The sequence below is a fragment of the Salmo salar genome, chromosome 19, assembly GCF_965601325.2.
Source record: "Salmo salar chromosome 19, fSalSal1, whole genome shotgun sequence".
Classification (NCBI taxonomy): Eukaryota; Metazoa; Chordata; class Actinopteri; order Salmoniformes; family Salmonidae; genus Salmo; species Salmo salar.
Genome location: NC_138309.1, coordinates 28,327,518 through 28,353,197, shown reverse-complemented (window position 1 = coordinate 28,353,197; position 25,680 = coordinate 28,327,518). Strand labels below are relative to the sequence as shown.

The window sequence follows — 25,680 nt, the reverse complement described above, 5'->3', positions numbered from 1 at the left end:
GCTCACCTTTTAGCGAGGGTAATTTTCTATGGAAATGAAACCTTCAGAACTAACCTGCTCCGGGGCAGGCTACCTTCTATTTGTTTTCCATGTTGATTCAACGTCATCACGTAGATCTTTTTGGGTTGAAATGACGTGGAAACAATGTTGATTCAGCCAGTTGTTGCCCAGTGGGAAGTGTCCAAACTATGTTTTTCAAGCTATTGCATTTTGAAATTTGCCCAAGGCAAACCAACCATAGACATATCATCCATACTGTAGATGGCAGTTCCCATTCAAGTCAGGACTGGCAGCCATTGCTAGTGTACCCATGAGTTTAACAGTCAAATTGACAGGTTTACAATTACCCCTCTATGGGTAATATGTCTATGGCCACCACAACGCAAATGTTCCGCATATAGAAGGAGCGATAGGAGTGGGGAAAAAGGTGCTTGTGAATTAATAAGTACACCAAAGACGGTATTAACGATAAGTAATAAAATAAAGATGGCACTTCTTAAAGTTTTTCACACAATAGCCTGCTGATTTTGCAAGATAACTTTCATTTTGATTTTGGCACTGACTTGACCATGGATTGATGTTTTAGCATTGTCTCAATTAATAATTCAGCGTTCGACTAGCCTTGTGCGACATGCATGCGCAGTTACAAGCCTGCTAGAGCTCGAGGCAGGTCGGAAGAACAATATCCGCCGTTGTAGTATGGATGAAGCCTGAGATGGAATGTGAAGCTAATTGAAGCTGGCTAGCTTTATAAAAGCCTGAGTAGATCTAGCTTGCTTCGTAGTATACCACTCAGGCTAGAATTACTCTATTACAATCAAAGGTTCTAACTCAGCATACCCTCTGATATTTTCCCTCAGCTCCTGCGGTTCTGGACTCCAACACTGCCCACCCATTATATTTGGAGTCTGATGTGCCTGGGATTTACTTCTTCAAATACGAGCTGGGCTCAGAGGGCTATGACTCTGGGACACACAACTGGGATGTGGATGTTGGAGGCCAGGAATACTGGAGGCTGGGTTTGACCGACGGAGCAATGGAAGGGCCAGGGGACCAGCCAGACTGCTGTCTTGCACATGCTTTAATGTTGTCAATGCTCAGTTCATGTTAGCAATCAACAAAAAAGATACACAAACTAGCCTTACTAGAGAAAGGGGAAGTAATCATGCCTTTCTAGTTTCTTTATTCAGCTCTGATGATGGGGATACATTTCTTGCATTCTTCTTTGGAGATAATTTTGACCTCCTTTGCATATGGAATACAGTACCGAATGAACGTATGAAGTTAAGACAATAGACAATATTACATTTGACAAAACTATAAACAGACATTTGATTTGAACAACATAGCTCCTGCTAAGTGGCCTAGGCTCTGCTGTTTAAATGACCTTGAGAGAAGTGGCTTGATATGTTTAATCAGGAATTGGGTTTGATATGACCTGATAAATACATTTTTCTTTGTCAATCTTCTTTTTAGTCCTCTCCTGCTCTGTGTTGTTTGAGGGCATTCATTTAAACTAAAAGGAAAGAAGTGCTCACAGGTTGAAGACATTAAGGATACTTTTTGTTTGGAGGAAATATAGATTGTTTTCTGGCATCTTTTTATGGGATACTTATTATACCCACTTTAACTATTTGGGAGAAAGTAATGCCATGAGTTTTTCATTCATTTTGTTGTTACATTTCACTTTTTCCACATTTTGTTATTACAGCCGTATTCTAAAATTGATTCAATACATTTTTACCTCGTCAATCTACACACAAATCTCCATCATGACAAAGTGAAAACAGGTTTTTAGACATTTTGCAAATGTATTAAAAACAAAAACTGTAAGACAAAAGTATTCAGACTCTATGCTATGAGACTCAGGTGAGGTCAGGTGCATCCAGCTTCCATTGACCATCCTTGAGATGTTTGTACAACTTGAATGAAGTCAACCTGTGCTAAATTCAATTTATTGAACATGATTTGGAAAGGCACACACACACACACACCTGTAAATATAAGGTCCCACAGTTGACAGTGCATGTCAAAGCAAAATCTAAGCCATGAGGTCAAAGGAATTGTCCGTAGAGCTCTGAGACAGAATTGTGTCGAGGCGCAGATCTGGGGAAGGGTACCAAAAAAAGTCTGCAGCATTGAAGGTCCCCAAGAACACAGTGGCCTCCATCATACTTAAATGGAAGAAGTTTGGAACCTACCAAGTCTCTACCTAGAGCTGGCCGTCCGGCCAAACTGAGCACTCGGGGAGAAGGGCCTTGGTCAGGGGAGGTGACCAAGAACCCGATGGTTACTATGACAGAGCTTCAGCCATCTCTGCAGCACTCCACCAATCAGGCCTTCATGGTAGAGTGGCCAGACGGAAGCCACTCCTCAGTAAAAAGCACATGACTACCCGCTTGGAGTTTGCCAAAAGGCACCTAAATACTGTCAGACCGTGAGAAACAAGATTCTCTGGTCTGATGAAACCAAGATTGAACACTTTGGTATGAATGCCATGCGTCACGTCTGGAGGAAACCTGGAACCATCCCTACGGTGAAGCATGGTGGTGGCAGCATCACGCTGTGGGGATGTTTTTCAGCAGCAGGGACTAGGAGACTAGTCAGAATCGAGGGAAAGTTGAACAAAGCAAAGTATAGAGAGATCCTTGATGAAAACCTGCTCCAGAGCGCTCAGGACCTCAGACTGGGGCGAAGGTTCACCTTCCAACAGGACAACGACCCTAAGCACACAGCCAAGACAATGCAGGAGTGGGTTTGTGAGAAGTCTCTGAATGTCCTTGAGTGGCCCAGCCAGAGCCCAGACTTGAACCCAATCGAACATCTCTGGAGAGACCTAAAATATATGTACAGCGATGCTCCCCATCCAACCTGACAGAGCTTGAGAGGATCTGCAGACAAGAATGCTAGAATCTCCCCAAATACATGTGCCAAGCTTAAAGCGTCATACCCAAGAAAAATCGAAGCTGTAATCGCTATAATGTGCTTCAACAATGTACTGATTAAAGGGTCTGAATACTTATGTACATTTTATTTTTCAGCTTTTTATAAATTTGGAAAAATGTCTAAAAACCTGTTTTTGCTTTGTCATTATAGGGTATTGTGTGTCGACCGATGAGGGGGGAAAAACTATTTATTCAATTTTTGAATAAGGTAGTAACGTAACAAAATGTGGAAAAAGTCAAGGGGTCTGAATACTTTCCGAATGCACTGTATGCACAGCATTTACAAGAATACCTTGCATACAATAACAGATGGTAAAACAACCTAGAAAGAAACTTTATTTTCATACAGGGCCATAGGCCTGCCAACCATTCTTATGTACTAAAAGCCTGTATTGCTCAACACCACAATGCTATCATACCGTAGGATTCAACACTGAACATTATCACTGTAATATTAAATAGTCATTGAATCACTTCAAGCATACAATTTTTCCAAGTCTCAGAGCAGGAGTGCTGACCTAGGATCTTAATGAATAAGATTATGGACAGGGTGGACCTGACACTAGATCTCCCTTGTCTATACAGTACAGCTGAAGCAGTATACTTTGATAAGTCCTTGCCAGAAAGAAATACATAATAGGATCCAGCACTCCACTCACACAGGTTAGTGCGGAAGTGACTCGATTGGCTAGTGCCAGAGCCTTAATGGACGCAGTTCCTATGTCGCTATGAGTGTGTCTCTCAATGTAGATGGAACGGTTCACGTGATAGGGCACAAAAGCAACCAGGAAGTTCACCATGACGAGTATGATCATCCTGATAGCCTTGTCTCCAACTGGTCTCTCCTGTTGCTTGACGCCCTTCAGTTTCAATAGGATTAGAACATAGGAAACCACTATGGTGACCAGAGGAATAGTAAACGCCACCATGGTTGACACCAATGCTTTGGGAGAAGTATTTTCCAAGTACAGCTGGTTACACATGACCACGGTCGTGTTGTCAACCTGAATGGTCATCGTTTGGTCTTTGGAGAATAGCAAGGGAGTCATAGACACCGTCACTGTGACCCACAGGCTTACCACGACTGCTCTGGCGTATGCGGTCTTCCTCATTGCCCGCGACTTAAGCGGCAGGACCAGGGCCAAGAGGCGGTCCAGGCCGATGCAGGTCATGAAGTAGAGACTGCAGTACATGTTGAGGTAGAATAGAAACCCCACCAGGCGACAGGGGACCTCTCCAAAGGGCCAGTGGCTGTCGGATAAGTGGTAGACCACCCGCATGGGCAGGATCAGCACGTAGGAGACATCTGCTATGGCCAGGTGCCTCAGGAAGAGTTTGGAGGGTGAGGTGACGGCCTGACGACAGAACACCCACAATGCCAAGGTGTTGCCAGGCACGGCGACCACGAATACCAGGATGTAAAAGCTAGCAAAAATGATGTTCTCGCGGTGGGAGGCTTTGGTGTGTAAGCCATGTATCTCCTCCTCAGTGTAGTTCATAATCGTGCAGTGGACTCTTAACCTATAGGACATAACAAAGACACAAAGTCAAGACACTGTAGTCTACAGAGATGTGAGATCTCTGCAGTTGCTACTAGTGAGTTGTGAAGGACTCTGTTGTTACACATCACTGTGGTTTCATTTGTGGGGTCTACATCGTTTCAGCACACATACCTACTGTCTAGAGGATTTTAACAGAATAACCCAAGGCTGTTTCTCAAATGGCACCCTATTGCCTATGTAGTGTACTACTTCTGACCAGAATGGAATAGGGTGCCATTTGGGAACCACCCCATGTGATTTCTATAGCATCAACAAGATGGAACAAGTATTTCAGTAATGGGCGCAATAAGTCCTCAATAAAAGATTGGAATAGTTTAGAAAAATGTATGTTACTTATAGTTGAGTAGCATAAGATTAATTCATCAATCAATGTACATGCAAAAACATAGATATTGAAACAAAACAATTCTAAACCTGCAAGAGAGAACGCTGGGAAATATGATAGTGATGGGCGTGGTTTTGGTTCAACTCTGGTTATTTACGCCAACACTGGGGCTCTTTTACACCATTGAGTGGTAGTTCAAACATTTTACATTTAAGTCATTTAGCAGACGCTCTTATCCAGAGCGACTTACAGTAGAGTGCATACATTTTATTACATTTTTTAAATACTGGTCCCCCGTGGGAATCGAACCAACAACCCTGGCGTTGCAAGCGCCATGCTCTACCAACTGAGCTACAGTGGGACTAAACCTTTACAGTGTTAATTTAATTCCTGAATCAACACTAGAATGTTACATTGGAAAATATACTGTGTTATCTTTCACTTTTCCCAGTTCATTTAAATCAATTTAACGAGGCAATCTGCAGTTCAAACAATAACAAAGTGTCAACCCTGTCACTGATTTGGTAAACAGCTGAGGGCTGGTGAAATGTAACCACTCTCATATTCCTAGACAGAAGCTATGGATGTAAGGACTGACCATCCATGAGATCAAAATGATTGTTAAAACTATGTTTTGAGGCCATACAGTGTTGGTTTACAATTACATTGTTTACACAACGTATATAGTGGGTTCTTGATTGGTTAAGACAGTTGAACTAAGCTCATGAGGCATTTATAAGTTACATTCTTCAAGTATCAATGGGTACACCATTAATTTAAAAGTCCAAAAAATGTATGCGTCAACTGCAGACTGCCCCTTTAAACTTGAAATTCAAATCAAATAAGAAATGATCATATATGAGTAACTGTAAAGAATAGTAAATAACCACTTCTAATGCATAACTTACCAGTAGGCCCTTTTCCTTCAAGGGGTAATGCTGGATATCTCTTTTCAGTGGATTACAGACACATTAAAGTGGTGGTGGTTGTTGCAGACTGGGATGAGAGTCGTTCTGTTGTCTCTACTCTTAGAGATGTAATTCTCATAAGTTAACTTCCTCTTACACAGTTCTCACACCCTCAAAGCACTGGTCACTTTCCAGACTGACCACATTGCAGACGTGGCAATTGCATCAACCAATGGTTACGTGCCACTTCATTGACTGCGTAGTCAAGCATCCGATTGCTATATCATATGATGTGGTTAACTGATACGACAAACACCTTTGCAGGGGTTTTGAGATCTGGCTTGCATCTGCAACTTAGTCAGCCTGGAATGCAGCCATTATGTGGCCTGGACACTCACTGACACCTCCTTGTCAAGTAAATCTAATGAATCAGTTAATACAGAGATCAATTCTGCTTGGTACGTGGTTGAAGCTGTGTACAGAATTGACAGCAGAACAGGAACTAAACGTGACTAGAACTTAAATGCATTACAAGCATGCAGACCTTTATTGTTTTTATTCCAACACAATTCTTTACCACATCGCTTTTTATGTAGTATGGTTTAAAGCTTTACAAAAATGAGAGCAAACCAAATATTTACAAAATCTATCTGTGCAAACTTATTTCTTCTTTTAACATGATCACTCTCCTAAAGTATCTTAAAGGCATGCATACAAATACACTTTGGTATGTTAACAAAGCTACTGAAGTTCTTATTAAAAGCATTTATGTACACTTGCTAGACCATTTTGTGAATTTCTTTTGTTTTTAGTACTGTATACATTTAGACATCAATAAACATTAAGTTAAGAAACATAGACCTCCAGTCAAGCTATTGAAGGTAAAGACTTCAGCCATCACACCTTGAGTGTATGTGTAGAGTTTCCACTTGGTATGTCATGATTACAGTAACACAGTCAGGAAATGACATAACTTTGGCAAGTAGGCACAATAACTACAGAAATAACTGTCATACCTCATAAATCTCCTAAAAATACATTGGCAGTGCATGGATAACTATATGAGAAAATATTCTTAGCAAAATAGAAGTCAAGTCAACGCAATTCCACTTTAAACGTCTGTATACTTACAGTATACATTCATAAAAGGCATTTACAAGGGCTATGCTGAATGAGAACACAAGAAATAATGTAAGATGAAGATATACTATGGTTATCCAGTCTCTGGTTTTCAAAAATAAAACACATTTTTTTACACGGTAATAGTGATTGTACATCAACTGTTTTTTCTTAGATAGTCAGAAAAATCGTCTTTTTTTAAAATCTTTAAAATCATTTCCTCAGTACTCTAATACACCTTTTTAAAATCCAGGATTCAAGTTCAAAGCATCAGCCAAGGGAAAATGCAACTTAAAACGAAGTCAAAGCATCAGTGTGAGAATGCCAGTGAAAAATCTAATTGAAATATGAATGGTTGGGGAAGTGCATCCATTACCCTTTTTACAACAAAATACAAACCAAAACTGAATATATCTAGCTCCAGAGAGAGAGAGAGACAGAGACAGAGACAGAGACAGAGAGAGAGAGAGAGAGAGAGAGAGAGAGAGAGAGAGAGAGAGAGAGAGAGAAGTAACCCAAACGGGGCTACTGTACTAAGTGGAGTCCTTGGCTGCTGTGGCGGTTGGGATGCAGGATTTGCTGCTGCTGCCATTCTGGGGCCTGTAGCTGGTGAAGCTGGGGGTGTGTATGGTACGGATGCTCTTCACACCCGGGCCCAACGGGGTGGGCGACAGAGGGGAGGGGGAGGAGGAGGAGAAGGAAGAGGAGGGTGCTCGGCCGTTTTGAGTCTGCGAGGAAAACGAGAGAGCTTTACCTGTGTGAGAGGGCTTGGGGAGTTTGAGGGAGGAACCGTTAGAGAGGGAGGGGATGTGGGAGGAGGTGGGGAGGGCTGAGCCAGGGTGGCGGGGGGCGTAAGGGGACGGGATGGAGGACTTGGTGGTGTGGGGGAAGGAAGAGGAGGAGTTGGAAGAGGGGAAAAGGTTAATAGGGTTAGTAGCATCTGAGTTTGGAGCAGACTGGGAGGAGCTACCTTTAGCAGAGCTAGGATAAAAAGCAGGAATTTTAGAGGCAGGTATAGTAGGGGAAGTAGTTTTATGACCCTCCCCTGCTCTTTTAGCGCTTCCGTTAGCCTGCAAACAGAGATGCCAGAACAAAGACTGGTTGTCAAAATGGGAACTGGTTATTAAAGTAACAAATGTAAAAAAAAAAGGCAAGACAACATTGACTTAACTAAAGTTATAGACAAGAAACAATCACAAAAACAAACATTGCTACTAAGAGAACTAAAAGACACACAAAAAGGCTCAAACTAGCTACAGTATCTATCTTTACTGGGTTACTTGCGGTAACTGAGAAACACACTGTTAATTAAAAAGGAGAAAAGAAAAGATTGAAAGGATGGAAAGAGGGATGAATGAAGTTTGAGATGGGGGAGGGGGCACTGCTTGGTGATGCCTGTGTGTTAAGAGTGATTGTCAAGCTTTCTGAGAGGTGGAGACAAAAACTGAGGGAAAAACCAGACATACATCTTGGTTGGGGAGGAAAAAGGAGTATGTTAGATAAAAGAGGGGATATTTTTGAGGGTAAGAAAGATAAAAGTGCATATCTGGAGAAGTAAGGGTGAATATTCCACAGACTGGTACTGCAAGTGCAAGGGGGAGAGATGGGTGGTAGAAGATCATCCTTCAGAGAAGGGCCGGAGGCAGCCTGGTGGAACCAGTCTGATCGCTGCATTCACCATTCTGTTTAAGTGGAATATAATGGTGAACGCAGCGATCAGGCTAGTTCCAGCAGGCTGGAAGGGAGGGGTATTAAAGTGTGGTTTAGTAGCTGAGCATTGTGAAAATAAAAGAGTGTATCAGGTAGACTGTTTGGGTTTAATAGATGTGCATTGTGGGTAGGAGGGAGTGTGGCTAATCAGAAATATTGGTTTAGTAAAGCATCCTGAGGTTGGTTGGCAACACTGTTTAGGAACTCAGCTGTGATGGAAACTGGGGATGTGATGGAGAACTCAGTCGATGACAGGATGCATCTGGACTATTTTTCTTTCTCTTTTCTTTTTCTCTTTTTTTCTTTTTTCTCGTAACCAACACAGCAAAAGCCGCCATGAGCAGTGTGGACCATGCAGAAGCATACGGTGATGTTATAAGGGTAACAGTCAAGAGTCAAACATGCCTTTCAGTCAGAGCAGATTGAGAGAACATAAACAGAAGCCAAAATGGCCACCTCAATCCCATTTAAACAAAACACTTGAACTCTCACAGCTTTGGTTGTTTTTATATTTTTTTCCCTTAACACAGGTCTCTTGTTGTCTATACCCTGTTCACTATAAAAGTTTGTTCCCTCTAGTCCCTATGGTCTCTGGTAAGGCCCTATAGTAAAACTACCTGTCGGAACTGCCTCTGAGCGCTGTCCTGTAGCTTTTGCTGTTTTCCTGCTTTGTCAGTGGTAGTCCCTGGCGACTGCCTGGACTTCGCAGACATGGGCACTGGCATCCGACTAGTAGGGGAAGCGACACTGGTTGCGTTCTGCAAGAGGATCCAAATGAAACAAAACAAGAAAATAAAAGAAAGAAAAAAACAGAACACCATATTGGAGGTATGACAAACTGATAGAAGCAAGGCAATGACAGGTCACAAACCTGTTTGTTTAAGATTACCACTAACCGTTGAAAACTTAACACCAGTAAGAGCACATGCACCGCCTGTACCGTAGTAGCCTATACCAAAACGTACAACCCTACAGTTAATGCAGTCCAAGGACAACAGATTCAAGAAACCAAAAGTGTAATCAACATTGAGTGTCATTGTCTGAGTAAAAGTCTGCCACTCGCTGAAACCCCGGTTAGAGTTTGAGCAGCCAATCGAAGTAGAGATATGAGAGACAGGACGGGACCCACTGAAAATGCCACTCCCAAATAATTTTGGACCATGGAGGGAGAAAGCAACAGAGAAGGGCTCTGTCATTTCCAAAACACCTGGGAAGTGATTAATGAGTGTTTGGTTTGTAAACCACGTGGTTAGGATGGAGTGAAGGGAGGAGTAAAAAGGGGACCCAAAGCCTCCAGACGGACAAGAGCTTAGAAAGAGACCTGTTGGCTGGGGGTGATGGTGGCGGTGGGGAGGGCGGCTGGCCTGGGGAGGAGCTGAGGTTTGGTCTTCTTCCTCAGAGAGGAGGGCTTATTGGGCTGGGGGACCTTGGGGAGTGAACTCTTAGAAGGGAGTGATAAGGACCTCTTCAGGCCTCCACTCTCCCCATTCGAGACACACCCAGCCTGGGGCTCCACGCTGGCTGCACTCCTCACTGGTTCCTCCTGGTGGGGCCTTGCGGGGCCCATCTCACTGATGGTGGTCTCTAGCTGCTTGATGGTCTGCTCCAGGCTGTCCAGGGTCTTGTAGGTGCTCTTCCGGATCTCGTCCGTCCTGCCTTGGGAATCTGAATGCTCCCGCTTTACTACAGCTGGAGCCTGGGCCTTGGGTGACATGTCTGGTGGAAGAACAGATTGTTTGGAGCGGCTTTGGATCTCAAACCTCTTGGCCTCCTTGTGCTGTCGGACTGTGCCGTCTGACTCCTCCTCGTCCTCGTACACCACCACCTGCAGCGTCTTCTTACCTGTCTTGGTGCCTGTGCGGATGGCTTGCGACAGAGCGGCCAGCTGCTTCTTGGGAAACTTGAACTTGAACTTCTTCTTCCCGTCTGTCTTGCCTTCGCTGGACGATTCGGTGAGCTCCGCAGACGAGGAGGAAGAGTGCGACAAGCTACTACTGGAAGAGCAAAGAGCGCCGCTGGGGGCCTTGACGGCCATGGGACCAGCCGCCCTCTCTCCCCCCTCGGGCCTGACCTTTACCTGCAGTCCGCCGCTGCTCCCCCATGTCTCTTCCAACTCCTCGTCCTCCTCGTCTATGCGCTCCGCGGCCAGCATGCTCTCCAGCTCCTCCTCACACTCAAACACCGTGGACAGGCGCTTGTAGGCCGAGCGGATGTCCATGGGCTCGTCAAAGATGATGATGACCGGCTTCTTGTTGTTGAAGCTGTCGTCCTGCGACCCCACCGAGCTGCCGCCGTCGCTGCCCGGGGTGGTGTGGGTCATGTCCCGGTTCCCAGGTCCCCCCCCCACAGTCACAGTCTGGATGCCCCGTTTGGCATTGACCAGCTCCTGGTATTCCCCACAGGACAGGGCCTGGACCTTGGTGTTGGTGATCATGAAGGCGATGTTGTCTGGGGGCGGAGGGCCTTCCTCTCCAGGGAGGTCAGGGCTCAGGAAGGCCTCCTCTTCCATTTCCTCATACTTGGGTCTGGGCTGATCTCTGGGTTGATTGGTGGCCTCACTAAGGGCCTTCTCTGTGGGAGACACCACTGCCTTAGGAGCCTCTGTTATGGTGATTGGTGGAGAGACTTTAGGCAATGCAGCGGGCAACACAACACTCTTACTAAGTGAAATGCTGGACTCCTGGACGACTGAAGACTCAAGTCTCTTGACTGTGCTTATCTGAGGCTTATCTACAGTGTTGGCCGTTGGGCGTTTCAGAACCCCTTCTACCATTCCTGGGCTGGTCTTCAACGATTCTGAGCTCACCACCTGTTTCTGAGACAGAGGGCTGGGGCAATTCAAGAACAGAGGCTTGGGAGATATAGGTGGCCCTAACTGCTGGGGTTTCGGTTGCGGCTGCTGTGGCTGCTGGCTTGGAGAATTGTCATTAGCATTCACATTTAACACCTGTGAGGGGGACAGTGTTGGGTTGTCTCTGCATTCAGGAGCCTCCTCCACTGGGGCCAGGGGTGGTGGCTGCTCTTTGGAGATCTGCCCAGTTACGTAGTATATGACCTGCAAATAGCAAAGGAAGGATGAGAGAGTACATGTTAAAAACTACAACACATGACAAGCCTATCAATAAGAGAAAATATATCATGACATGTAAGGCACACGTTTGGCCTTCATACGGCCCATATAACATGCCTTCGTAAGGCCCACATAACCATGCAACATGCCTTCGTAAGGCCCACATAACCATACAACATGCCTTCGTAAGGCCCACATAACCATACAACATGCCTTCGTAAGGCCCACATAACCATACAACATGCCTTCGTAAGGCCCACATAACCATACAACATGACTTCATACGGCTCATATAACCATACAACATGCCTTCATACGGCTCATATAACCATACAACATGACTTCGTAAGACCCATGTAACCATACAACATGACTTCGTAAGACCCATATAACCATACAACATGACTTCGTATGGCCCATATAACCATACAACATGCCTTCATACGGCCCATATGTTGTATGGTTATATGGGCCGTATGAAGGCATGTTGTATGGTTATGACTTCATACGGCTCATATAACCATACAACATGCCTTCATAAGGCCCACATAACCATACAACATGCCTTCATAAGGCCCACATAACCATACAACATGACTTCATACGGCTCATATAACCATACAACATGCCTTCATAAGGCCCATATAACCATACAACATGCCTTCATAAGGCCCATATAACCATACAACATGACTTCGTAAGGCCCATATAACCATACAACATGCCTTCATACGGCTCATATAACCATACAACATGACTTCATAAGACCCATATAACCATACAACATGACTTCATAAGACCCATATAACCATACAACATGACTTCGTAAGACCCATATAACCATACAACATGCCTTTATACGGCCCATATGTTGTATGGTTATATGGGCCGTATGAAGGCATGTTGTATGGTTATGACTTCATACGGCTCATATAACCATACAACATGCCTTCATAAGGCCCACATAACCATACAACATGACTTCGTAAGGCCCATATAACCATACAACATGCCTTCATACGGCTCATATAACCATACAACATGACTTCGTAAGGCCCATATAACCATACAACATGCCTTCATACGGCTCATATAACCATACAACATGACTTCATAAGACCCATATAACCATACAACATGACTTCATAAGACCCATATAACCATACAACATGACTTCGTAAGACCCATATAACCATACAACATGCCTTTATACGGCCCATATGTTGTATGGTTATATGGGCCGTATGAAGGCATGTTGTATGGTTATGACTTCATACGGCTCATATAACCATACAACATGCCTTCATAAGGCCCACATAACCATACAACATGACTTCGTAAGGCCCATATAACCATACAACATGCCTTCATACGGCTCATATAACCATACAACATGACTTCATAAGACCCATATAACCATAGAACATGACTTCATAAGACCCATATAACCATACAACATGACTTCATACGGCTCATATAACCATACAACATGACTTCATAAGGTCCATATAACCATACAAAATTACTTCGTAAGGCCCATATAACCATACAACATGACATTTGTAAACATTTCAAGGCACGTTTGGAACTTTGGATGTCAAGATTAATGTTAGCATCGTAAATGCCCTGAGATTTTGACTATGAAGTTTTAGCGGTGAAAATATGGTACTCGTACCCCAGGGCTCTGACGAAGAGGGGTGGTGTTTCCGTTTTCATCCGTGTTGGGATCTTTGTCCTCACGGGTGTTCTCAGAGCTCTGCTAGGACAGTTTGTGAAGGGACAGCATTATTGTGCAATTGCACTCTATGGGTGAACTCTAACATGGATTCTCTCTACTATGCAACAAAGCATTGGACAACAACCCTCCTATAAGGCATATTTTGATTGAGTTTCAAGATACGTGCTTATAACATATTAGATACCTTATAGGATCATACATGCAGACACAAGTGAATAGTTATGGTATGTTATGGCTATTATGTAAAACCTTTAAAGGGACAATCTGGGATTCAAACAACAAAGCAGTCTATATATCATTGATTTAAAAGTTTAAAAAAAGATCTACCAATCCCAAATTGCCCCTTTTACTAAAGAATTAGTTACCAAACTAATACTCTAATCTGAGGTATAGACTGACACCCATTTTATCAACAGACTAGCTAACATACTACGTTCAGTGTTGCGTCACGTTTTTATATATTCTCAACATTGTTGTTGGTTTAAAAGAATGTTTAATCAATCATTCCCATTTGGTGAGTGGAATGCAATGTTGTATGACTGAAAATGTGTATGTAGGAATAACATGACCAATGCATTGCTGGTGTGTGAGCTGAACATTGTGTTTACCAGGAAAAGATCATATCTGACCCACAGAATAACTGGATCTCTCATACAGTCCATGTACAATATCTTGTGACATGATTTCTGAGCGAGTTAGAGAGGAGCATGAGATAAAGAGTGCATTCAAAATGGCACCCTATTCCCTTTGTAGTGCACTACATGCACTCTTAGAAAAAAGGGTTCTAAAGGAGTTCTCCAGGTGTCCCAGGTAGAACCCTTTTTGGTTCCAGGTAGAACTCCTTTGGGTTCCATGTAGAACCCTTTGGGAAAAGGGTTCTACAGTGCATGGAAACAAATAGGGTTCTACCTGGAACAAAAAATGGTTATTTAAATGGTTCTCCTAGGGGGATAGCCGAAGAACCCATTTAGGTTCTAGAAAGCACCTTATTTTCTAATAGTGTACTTTTCAACAGGGCCAATATGGCTCTGGTCAAAAGTAGTTCACTATATATGGAATAGGGTGCCATATGGGACGAATGCACTGTAGTTCCCTGTTCTCCTGTGGACAACAACCATATTAGGCATCCGTTTGGGTATTAAAATTAATTAGAAGATAGAGTTAAAGTTATATAGAGATTCAGAGATATAGTAAGGTATCATTCCCAAGAAATAAGTCAGGTAAAGAAATTGGTCCCAGTGACCTAAAGTAAACCAGGTCTGCAAAAACAAGTCTGTGACCTAGGTAACAAGTAATAAAACCTCATTCAAAGTACTTTCCTTTGGCAAAGTCTATAAGCAAATTATTATTTGAATAAAGGGCAGTTATTCCCAAGAAACAGACAAGACCATTCGATTAGGTCTGGATGCAAGATAAAGGATTAGTTTATTGATTGGATCAAGCAAGACAAACATAACGCAATCAAAAATCAGTAGCAACAAGACACCATTCATTTGTTGGATACACACAATACACTTTTCCAGACATTTTCTGCAGACTTAGCCAGAGAAAAACAAGTCCAAGCCATGAGTTCCATTGAAATCAAAAAGGGAAAAAGAGAATAAGGCAGAATCAGAAGGGATTTTGGGTAGTGGAGTTGTTACAGTACAGATCTCTTGATGGAGGCAGAAGCAGGGAGGTGTGAAAGGCACAGAGGTAGTTAAGGTACAGCCATCGATCGTTAGCTGGCATCACACAGTGGGCAGAAGCAGACAGTTAGGTGGACGGCTAAACAGCACCACGTCCTTTACCTTTTTCTCTTTGAGGGGCAATAAGGCCTCGGGTCTTAGCTCTCTGATCTGGGGCTCAACTCGAGTAGGGTGTGTCTCTACCACACTACTTTTCACCCCTACATCCTTAACTGTGCACTTCTGGAACACCTGGGGAGTGAAGATATGTTAGGGGATTAGGGTTTAGGGCCCTGAGGGCTAGAACCTAACTATTCCTGCCATTTGTGAGGTGATAGTCTATTAGAAACACCTACAGTCATGGCCAAAAGTTTTGAGAATGACACAAATATTAATTTTCACAAAGTTTGCTGCTTCAGTGTCTTTAGATATTTTTGTCAGATGTTACTATGGAATATTGAAGTATAATTACAAGCATTTCATAAGTGTCAAAGGCTTTTATTGACAATTACATGAAGTTGATGCAAAGAGTCAATATTTGCAGTGTTGACACTTCTTTTTCAAGACCTCTGAAATCTGCCCTGGCATGCTGTCAATTAACTTCTGGGCCACATCCTGACTGATGGCAGCCCATTCTTGCATAATCAATGCTTGGAGATTGTCAGAATTTGTGGGTTTTTGTTTGTCCACCCGCCTCTTGAGGATTGACCACAAGTTCTCAATGGGATTAAGGTCTGGGGAGTTTCCTGGCCATGGACCCAAAATATCGATGTTTTGTTCCCCAAGCCACTTAGTTATCAATTTGCCTTATGGCAAGGTGCTCCATCATGCTGGAAAAGGCATTGTTTGTCACCAAACTGTTCCTGGATGGTTGGGAGAAGTTGCACTCGGAGGATGTGTTGGTACCATTCTTTATTCATGCCTGTGTTCTTAGGCAAAATTGTGAGTGAGCCCTTGGCTGAGAAGCAATCCCACACATGAATGGTCTCAGGATGCTTTACTGTTGGCATGACACAGGACTGATGGTAGCTCTCACCTTGTCTTCTCCGGACAAGCTTTTTTCCAGATGCCCCAAACAATCGGAAAGGGGATTCATCAGAGAAAATGACTTTACCCCAGTCCTCAGCAGTCCAATCTCTGTACCTTTTGCAGAATATCAGTCTGTCCCTGATGTTTTTCCTGCAGAGAAGTGGCTTCTTTGCTGCCCTTCTTGACACCAGGCCATCCTCCAAAAGTCTTCACCTCACTGTGCGTGCAGATGCCCTCACACCTGTCTGCTGCCATTCCTGAGCAAGCTCTGTACTGGTGGTGCCCCGATCCCGCAGCTGAATCAACTTTAGGAGACGGTCCTGGCGCTTGCTGGACTTTCTTGGGCGCCCTGAAGCCTTCTTCACAACAATTGAACCGCTCTCCTTGAAGTTCTTTATGATCCGATAAATGGTTGATTTAGGTGCAATCTTACTGGCAGCAATGTCCTTGCCTGTGAAGCCCTTTTTGTCCAAAGCAATGATGATGGCACGTGTTTCCTTGCAGGTAACCATGGTTGACAGAGGAAGAACAATGATTCCAAGCACCACCCTCCTTTTGAAGCTTCCAGTCTGCTATTTGAACTCAATCAGCATGACAGAGTGATCTCCGAGAGAATCACTGACATGATGTCAGCTGGTCCTTTTGTGGCAGGGCTGAAATGCAGTGTAAATGTTTTTGGGGGATTCAGTTAATTTGCATGGCAAAGAGGGACTTTGCAATTAATTGCAATTCATCTGATCACTCTTCATAACATTCTGGAGTACATGCAAATTGCCATCTTACAAACTGAGGCAGCAGACTTTGTGAAAATGTATATTTGTGTCATTCTCAAAACTTTTGGCCACGACTGTAGAGTACCCAGCAGTTAAGTGGAGAAAATGCTTCTCCTAAAGTCACTGAGCCTGGTGCTGGTTTGATACTGCTCGTATACTATTAACCTAGTGCTGTGGTGGCCGAATGGTTAAACTTTCTAGGGGTAAGACCATGGCTAATTCTGATTTTGTAAAGGACTGCGTCCATCCTCTGCCAAGTGAAGGTAACCCAAGCACCAGGAAAGGAAGGGATAGAGGACCCACTCCCACAGTGAAGGAGAGATACAACAGTCATTAGTGTGGATGTGGATGAATTTCCCAGTGGTCCTATTTGATCAATATAGTATCGTATAGTATGAAGTACGTGTGTGTGGGAGTAAATGTACAGCAGCTGTTGGATGTATGGGTCTTACCTGGAGCTCTGCCATGATTTTGTCCCCCTCGTCGTCCTCCTCCTCCTCCTGGTGGGTGGCTGAGACAGCAACGGGGGCAGGGGTGGAGGGTGTGGTCTCTGGGGGGATCTTGGTGGGTTTGCGCTGGGCAGCTGGGACTGGGACCTCAGCCTCCTCTTCCTCCTGGTTTAGATGGGAATGGGGAAGCGGGTTAATAGCTATATTTAATATGACTCAAATACTAGCATCACTGTTATTTACCACAAGAGTCAGATCAACAGATCAACATTGCCCATTCCAAGGTATATAAATGATATTGCTTTCAAATTGCTTGATAAAACTGTCCTTAAACTGTCCCCTCTCCCCATGTCGCTTATAGGTCAGGTCTGGACCACACAAGTAGAAGCCATGTCTGTGGTTTACCACTCGCTCTGGTCCAGAACGTTACTTGCGGCTTGCTGATGCTGAAGGCTGTGTTAGCAAACCCCACGTGATGCCCTGGACCAGTGCTAGTTGACTGCAGACTTGCCTGCAGCCAGACTACATGGCAGACTGACCTGTCCCGAGGCAGACTCATTCCTGCTGGTGTAGACCACCTCTCCAGACCGAGTGGTGGTCATTCCAGAGCTGGAGGTGGGGAAGGTCTTTCTGGGCGGAGGAGGGGGAGGTGACTTGCTGGCCTCCAAGCTGACTTTTCCCACTTTGTCTGAAGGGGTGGTGGGCTTGGTGGTGGGCTTCTCTACTACCGGCTTGGGGAGTTTCTCAGGACCAGCAGGCTTGGCTATGGCTGGTTTGTCTGAGCTGGGCTCAGGCGGAGTCTCTTCTGTAATAGACAAACACATATCAACAATAAGGCCTACATGAAATTTACAAAGGGTCCTTTTCCTGAAGAACAATTATGTGCTTGCATAAAAAAAGATGTCCAAATGTATTTTTATAGTAGTGGAATATGTTGAGTGTGTCAGGTAGCTTCATAAAATACCCCTCCCTACCTGTGGTTGGCGCCACAGTCTTGGGGGAATCCACTTGGTCCTCCAGGGCAGCAGGGATCACTGTAGAGGCCTCCCCCTCGCTCGGCACCTCCAGACAGGGGATGCCCTTCATCATGTTGGCCTGGGCCTCATCCAGGATCCTCTCAAACTCCCTCCCATCATAGTGGCCCATGTTCTGCCTCCGCTCCTCCCACTCCTTCTCTGCTGCCTGTGGAGGGCAAGAGAGAGGAGGGAAGATTGAGAGAGAGAGAGAGAGAGAGAGAGAGAGAGGAGGGAGAGGGAGAGGGAGAGGGAGAGAGCAGTGGAGGGAAGAGAAACAGTTAGTGCTTTCAATAACCCTTAGGGGAAATCTGATATGAGATGTCATAGATCATAGATTGAAGACTGAAGCACACTATAACTTCCATAGGGCTTACCTTTATAGACATGGCCCTGTTTTTGCTCTTGCTGCTCTTGGTGTGAATCTCCTCGATGAAGAAGTTCCCTGTCCCATTGCTGCTGTTATTGACCGGAGCCTGGGTGAGCAGCTCTTGGTTGGCAGCAGCATTGGCAGCAGGGGTCTTCTTTTGCTGGGCAGGGCTTCCCCCCTGGCTGGAGGGGTTGGAGTTGGAGGACGAGGCGGTGCCTGTGGAGCCCTTGGCTGAGCTTGGGGAGTCCCGGCCCTGGCTGTGGGTGGGGGTTGTGGGGGGACTGGGCTGGACCAGCAGGGCTGCAGACTGCTGGGACTGCTGAATATGGACCGGAGCACTCTGGACGTGGTGGATGACCATGGGGCAGGAGGGCATGACCACCTCGGACCTGATGGAGGAGAGCTGGGGTTTGGGCAGAGCCGAGGGGGAGGCTGAAGGCTCCGCTGGGGGGTCGGGGTCCACCATGGTGGTGGTGGCTGGGCTGCTCTCTATTGGGGTTGTAGCACATCTGTAGGGCAGAGAGGGCAGGATAGACTTAATATTAAGGTTACACAATTCAGGTTACTTTCCCAAAATCCTGGTAGCAGAATTCTGGATTATGTGTTCACTCCTGGAATATTCAAACCAGGATTTTTTTTACATTTCCAAGTAGATTTTCCCCACAGAATTTGGAGAAAGTTTGGGAAGGTATACTGACCACAAACACTAGTTAATCCAAACTGCAACAATTGGTATCCCACTAAGGTAAAACATACCTATGATGACATATTCCATGCTGCCATGAACGAATGCTTCAAATCTCCTAACGTCATAACACAGAACAGTGCATACAGAACTTCAGAGTTTGATAGAACTACTTTACCACCCTGGCTTGTCTAGCCTGAATATACTATAAACCTCAGTGTATTTGGCCCAAATCCAACACCAAAGTGGGTGTAATCATCTCTGACCTGCGGGGAGAGAAGCGCACTAAGGGGACGAGGTAATGTAGATGAGTTTGGCCGCGTGGTGCAGTGTGGTGCTCCCTGGGTAAAACTGATGACGTTTATATTTATATTGAAATGGGATGCTGCAGGGAGTCGCGTTGCGCCCAAATTAATTACACTAATCAGTTCAGAGCTTAATCAAGATGGACGCCACCTCCGTCCATTCCGCATGACCCATCGGATGGGATCGGAGCCAACCCCAGGCCAGCGTAATCAACGGCTAGCGTCTCATACACTATTATCATATGCCCCACTGTCTGACTTCTCTGGAAGCTTCTGTTTTCAATCAACTCTCTCTTAACCGCTCCCCATCACTCCACGGCGTCGGGCCACCAAGTTTTTATTTATTTTCACTTTAATTACTTCGATCTGACCTTTATTTTATTGTTCTGTTTTCATCCAATGTCTGGCTACATTCCGATTCTCTACCCTTCTTTTTTGAAGTGTACACTCCTCCTCGTGGATTTAAAAAGAATGGACTGGTGTGAGGAAAGCTTGCACCAGTACAATGCTTTTAAATGCACGAGCAAGGTATGAACGAGTGCACACTTCAGGTGAAGGGTGGAGGATCGGAAGGCCCCCCCTGCCTCCCTCCCTCTGTCCCGCCCTGGTTCCTGTACCTCCTCAGGCTGCTGAGAGTCTCCGTGAGGCTCTTGACTCTCTTCAGCATGCTGTCCAGTTTGTGGGGCTCCTCCTTGAGGAACTTAACTGCCTCCACCTCCACCCTCAGGACCGAACGCATCCTGGTCTGCAGCGGCGGGAACTCCCCTGAGAAAACATGTAAAAAAATATATATACTAGAAAAATATAGAGATTTTTTTAAATTCCACCCCTTCATTGGAGGACAACTTTATTAATGTGCTGCTTTGGCAGAAAGCAGCACATTATTCAACAAAGGAAAATGCACCTTTTCTAGTTGTAGTATTGTGTTATTCAGTTAGAAATGATATTATCTTACTTATTACTTTACCTGTAACTGAAAACCATAGCACTTGGAAACCTATGGAATCCATGACAATGCACATCATCTAAGATATTGTGTCTTTTTAAAGTAGACTACACTGTACGGGCAGTCTTACCTCTGAGTCCTGCCAGAGATTCTCCCACTCTCCTGAGGCTAACAGCCCCCTCTTCCACATGCTTCAGTGTCACAGCTCTGTGAACCCCCGCCGAGCTGGTCTCCCTCTTCAGAGTGTCCACATAATGTTCCAGTTCCCTACACACACACACCACACACACACACACACACACACGAGAACATTCTAAACACCACTCCTAATTGGTATATCACTCCTCACCTCTCCACTATACTAGCTGATGTGTGGTGAGGTCTGTGGCACAACTGGTTGCCGTGCATCACCCAAGTGGTTGCCGCCCATTGGTGGTGGATGAGGTGAGTTTCCCTCTTACTATGTAAGCGCTTTGAGCATCTGGAAAAGCCCAATCAATCGTTACCCTAATTTCATCTCCACAGCTACCAAATGAGATAAGATGGCACCAACAAATCCCTGACATACTGGTGATGCTAACATATCACTATAATAGACTTGAGATTGCATGCTTGATGGGTCACCTGAAACACTGACTACACACCAACACTAGAGGGCAGACAATACTCATTTAACCTTATTGGCACACAGCGAGCTCTAGTTTGAGCTGAATGACAACTGAAAAGTGAGAGGGCAAACTGATCAAATCCAACAATGTTCATATTCTAAAAACCATCTGGGCCGTAGGGACGTCGGCCCTTTAACCTTAATGACCAAAGCGGATTTTCTCAGTCAGACCACACTGCACGTCCTCTATGTGAGTCCGCTCCGACTGGATTGGGTTACTTCCCAAAACCTCAACTGTGTACACATGGAATCTGGGCTTATTTGTGCAACAACTTTACTACCCTATTGTTTTGAGAACACTGTACTCTGTATTCTGAGCAGTCAACTCCAAGAGGAAATGTGTTGGGTAGATGATAGCATTGTGTGGTGCTCTGAACTGCATGAGAACAAAACATTTAGATTCTTTGTGACCGGATTCCCTTGAGAAGAGTACGTTTTTTTTGTACAGCTGCTGTCAAAAGAGAGAGTTCCACTTATGTGAAGAGCCTCTTCATGATGACTATGGAAAAATTCAACTGAAGAGCCGGCGGGGGGGGGGGGGGGGGGGGGAAGCTACTCTTTCTTCTTAAAAGAACTATACAGGACTTTAGAAAGTAATGTCTATAATGTGAGTCGATGAAATGTTGCAGCATTAAAATACACTTCTAAAGATGGCTTGACAAACATGCAAGATATCCCAGGGATCATCTATTTGAGGAAGCTTAATGGGCACTCAACTCTCTCTCATCTTTCTCTATTGCTCAAGGGTAGTAGAATCACCGGCTGAGTGCTGACAGCTGGTTCAGATCTAGACTCCTTGGCAGGCTAATGATGACTGGTGAACGGAACTGACTGGAAATAAATAGGAATGACTAGGGACAGACTGGGACCAGAAATCCCCCCCCACAATGGGCCCCCCAAACAGGACATTTCCCCCCTTGAGGCCTCCATTATTAGGCAAATAATGATCATTCTGTAAAAAATCCCCACTTGAGACCGGCCCAGCGGGCTAAAGATGGACCAGCACATCTGGCTTTTGCATGAGCCACCCTATGGCCAGTCGGTTTCGAGCCAAGGAATGGGAATGCAGGAAAAGCACGCGTTCAGAACTACGGAAAACCCTATAGGTCTACTGACATTTGTGAAAAGTAACGCAAAACACAACACCTCCACTGTCCTTCCTTTGAAATCCTCCATGTTAGCAGCATCCTCATGTTACAGCCCCTTAGATTTAAAGGGCCTTGTCACAGCAGTGCTAACAATGATAAACAGTCCTATTTGAACCTTGGTCGTTTGTCGCCTCATTTCTTCCCAAAGTATTTTTTTTAGGAGTCCCAGACTCACTCTCCCAGGTCATGTTAAATTGGGTTTTCTCTCCGGAGAAGAAGGCTGCGTCTTTTCTCACCACAGTCCCCCCTCAGCCAAACAGAGCTCATTAGCTAGCCTTATTTAAAACACTACTGCAGGCCTTTGCTGAGTAAGACCTGGCAAAGCACCAAGGAAAACACTGAGCTGAATCCAGCGCTCAACGCCCTACGCATGTCTGATTCCCCAGAAGACCAATGTTCAGGCAACGCTCCTATCGTGATGTAGATCAGGGAATATGTTTACCACTGTCTACCCAGGCAGCACTCTGACCTTGCCTGTTAAACAACGGAATTAAAAGGATTAAATGAATGTTCCCAATTGGCAAGCTGCGATGAGTGAATTAAATTAAGAGAATGCTGTGAATAATTGCCTGCCCAGGCTGCCTGGTCTTATTGTTCAGTGACTGCTGGGCTCCAATGAGAGACAGACATGGCCTGCCTGTTCAAACCTGTGGGCAATTTGGAGGGTGTGTACTTGCAGTTGCCAATAACACCTGGGTTGTATTCACTACACTGTAAAACCCGTAACTTGTTTTTATGGTATCTTACCGGCAGCCAGTTACCTGTAAGTTGCTGTAAAAAAAGTACAGTATGTTACCGTAAATTTCAAATAAACTTTGCTTTAACAATACATTACTGTAAAGAAGAGTCCAAATCCTAAGTGAGGTTGACTCCTAAGTAATCAGCATCATACTGTCCCTTACATCAATAACACCTTATTCCGGCTCTAAAAATAAAGTAACTTTTTGTATATTTACCATATTTTCACTGCAACCAGTAGCCGGGACATTTTTTACAGTGTAATGAAGAACCCTCTGACTGGAACAGTGTAATGAAGAACCAGACAAATGGGTATACAAAGGGTTATTCAAATAACCGATATAAAAAGGTTCTCCACAGCCAAAGAAAGGGTTCTCCTACAGCAGTGTGTCTCAACTCTGGTCCTGGTGACCCAAAGGGGTGCACATTTTTGTTTTTGCCTTAGCAGTACACACCTGATTCAAATCATCAAAGCTTGATGATGAGTTGATACTTTGAATCAGCTGTGTAGTGCTATGGCAAAAACACAAATTCAAACCCCTTTGGGTTCTACAGGGACAACATTAAACTTTTTTATACTAACAAGCACTTTTTTGTTTTAGAGCATATTATCTGCACTACTTAATATAACCCAGTAAACAATTCTAAAGCTGTCGTGTGGTAGTCAGGAAATGGGGTTCTAGAGGCTGGGAATGGTTGATGTGTTTGTTGTTGACCCGCCTCTTCCCCCTTACCCTAGCTGGTTGAATACCCTCTCCTCCAAGCCCAGGTACTTGTGTCTGTCCTCCTCCACCAGGGCTCTCTGTCTCTGGACTGGGTCTTCCAGACGTTTCATTGCCTCCACCAGCTTTACACTGATCTCCTGCTCAGCCCGCTTCAGCTGCACACATAGAGCCTCCTGGTTCTGGAGCTAGGTAACACACACACACACACACACACACACACACACACACACACACACACACACACACACACACACACACACACACACACACACACACACACACACACACACACACACACACACCACACACACGACACATCTCAAGGAGCGAACACCATTCTTTGATTGAATCTGATGGCATAATTCCCTTCCATTGATTAATGAGAAAGAAAGAGTTCTGTTTCTTAACCAATCCAAATAGAGGGGTGGATTGACAGCTGATTGACAGCTGATATCAAATTCACAGCCAATAAAAGTAGATAGGGGCTCCAGAGTGAAGTTTACCCTAGGTACAGATCTAGGATTAGCTTCCCCTATTCCAATCCTAACCTTAACCTTTAGTGGGAAAAATGCAAAATGTACCCAAGATCAGCGTCAAGTAGAAACTTAATCCCACTCCTAGATAGAGCATCACGGCTGTTACCTGCAGCTGTCTCATCTGATGGAGCTGCAGCCGAAGGTCCGAGACATTCTTCTTGAACTGGAACAGGTTGGCCTGAAAGGGGGCAGAGCCTGGTAGTGCAGGGGTGGAGCCACTCTCAGAGGGGAGTGCGGCACTTTTGGGTGCTAGGATAGGGGAACCTCCTGAATGACATCAAATCAAATAGCCACATTTAAAACCCCTACGAGCAAGTCAGTTGAATAACGGTGATAACAAAACTGCAAAGAAAATAGAGTTGGATAGACGGCTCACTTTCCATAAAGATGAGCCCTCTATCCAGATTTATGAAAACTGATTTAGAACAATGGAATCAAAACAATGTGAAAATGCATCCAAACCCATATCATTGAATTATTCATAATGTAGGCTATGCTGTATGCATCCACAAGTACAGTGAGGGGGAAAAAGTATTTGATCCCCTGCTGATTTTTTACATTTGCCCACTGACAAAGAAATGATCAGTCTATAATTTTAATGGTAGGTTTATTTGAACAGTGAGAGACAGAATAACAACAAAAATATCGAGAAAAACGCATGTCAAAAATGTTATAAATTGATTTGCATTTTAATGGACGGAAATAAGTATTTGACCCCTCTGCAAAACATGACTTAGTACTTGGTGGCAAAACCGTTGTTGGCAATCACAGAGGTCAGACATTTCTTGTAGTTGGCCACCAGGTTTGCACACATCTCAGGAGGGATTTTGTCCTACTCCTCTTTGCAGATCTTCTCCAAGTCATTAAGGTTTCGAGACTGACTTTTGGCAACTCGAACCTTCAGCTCCCTCCACAGATTTTCTATGGGATTAAGGTCTGGAGACTGGCTAGGCCACTCCAGGACATTAATGTGCTTCTTCTTGAGCCACTCCTTTGTTTCCTTGGCCGTGTGTTTTGGGTCATTGTCATGCTGGAATACCCATCCACAAACCATTTTCAATGCCCTGGCTGAGGGAAGGAGGTTCTCACCCAAGATTTGACGGTACATGGCCCCGTCCATCGTCCCTTTCATGCGGTGAAGTTGTCCTGTCCCCTTAGCAGAAAAACACCACCAAAGCATAATGTTTCCACCTCCATGTTTGATGGTGGGGATGGTGTTCTTGGGGTCATAGGCAGCATTCCTCCTCCTCCA

At 44.6% G+C, this 25,680-nt stretch overlaps 2 protein-coding genes across 22 annotated transcripts in view; both read right to left on the bottom strand.

Annotated features, from left to right (window-relative positions):
- Positions 1-903: 903 nt before the first annotated feature.
- Positions 904-6,138, bottom strand: LOC106578642 (uracil nucleotide/cysteinyl leukotriene receptor). Its single transcript, XM_014157674.3, has 2 exons — positions 5,741-6,138; positions 904-4,466 (listed from the first exon to the last, which is right to left on the bottom strand). Exon 2 carries the CDS (start codon positions 4,442-4,444, stop codon positions 3,485-3,487), a length of 960 nt encoding a protein of 319 aa, XP_014013149.1. The 5' UTR covers positions 4,445-4,466; positions 5,741-6,138; the 3' UTR covers positions 904-3,484.
- Positions 6,139-6,259: 121 nt separating this feature from the next.
- Positions 6,260-25,680, bottom strand: part of LOC106578639 (sickle tail protein homolog) — a 204,755-nt gene continuing 185,334 nt past the window's right edge. For 15 of the 21 annotated variants that reach the window (XM_014157653.3, XM_014157648.3, XM_014157650.3 and 12 more), the window contains 13 exons: positions 24,535-24,695; positions 23,902-24,077; positions 20,745-20,881; positions 20,286-20,433; positions 18,686-19,187; positions 18,270-18,477; positions 17,835-18,100; positions 17,299-17,460; positions 15,168-15,296; positions 13,315-13,398; positions 9,891-11,624; positions 9,187-9,327; positions 6,260-7,929 (listed from right to left, as the gene is read on the bottom strand). In XM_014157653.3, coding sequence (XP_014013128.3) covers positions 7,393-7,929; positions 9,187-9,327; positions 9,891-11,624; positions 13,315-13,398; positions 15,168-15,296; positions 17,299-17,460; positions 17,835-18,100; positions 18,270-18,477; positions 18,686-19,187; positions 20,286-20,433; positions 20,745-20,881; positions 23,902-24,077; positions 24,535-24,695 — 4,385 coding nt within the window. In that variant the 3' untranslated portion in view covers positions 6,260-7,392. The remainder of the gene's footprint in view (positions 7,930-9,186; positions 9,328-9,890; positions 11,625-13,314; positions 13,399-15,167; positions 15,297-17,298; positions 17,461-17,834; positions 18,101-18,269; positions 18,478-18,685; positions 19,188-20,285; positions 20,434-20,744; positions 20,882-23,901; positions 24,078-24,534; positions 24,696-25,680) is intronic. The other 6 variants (XM_014157659.3, XM_014157649.3, XM_014157672.3 and 3 more) reach the window with 6 other exon arrangements.

Bases quoted from the DNA above. Each gene is read 5' to 3' on its own strand.
- LOC106578642 (XM_014157674.3), bottom strand. From the start codon at position 4,444: ATGAACTACACTGAGGAGGAGATACATGGCTTACACACCAAAGCCTCC.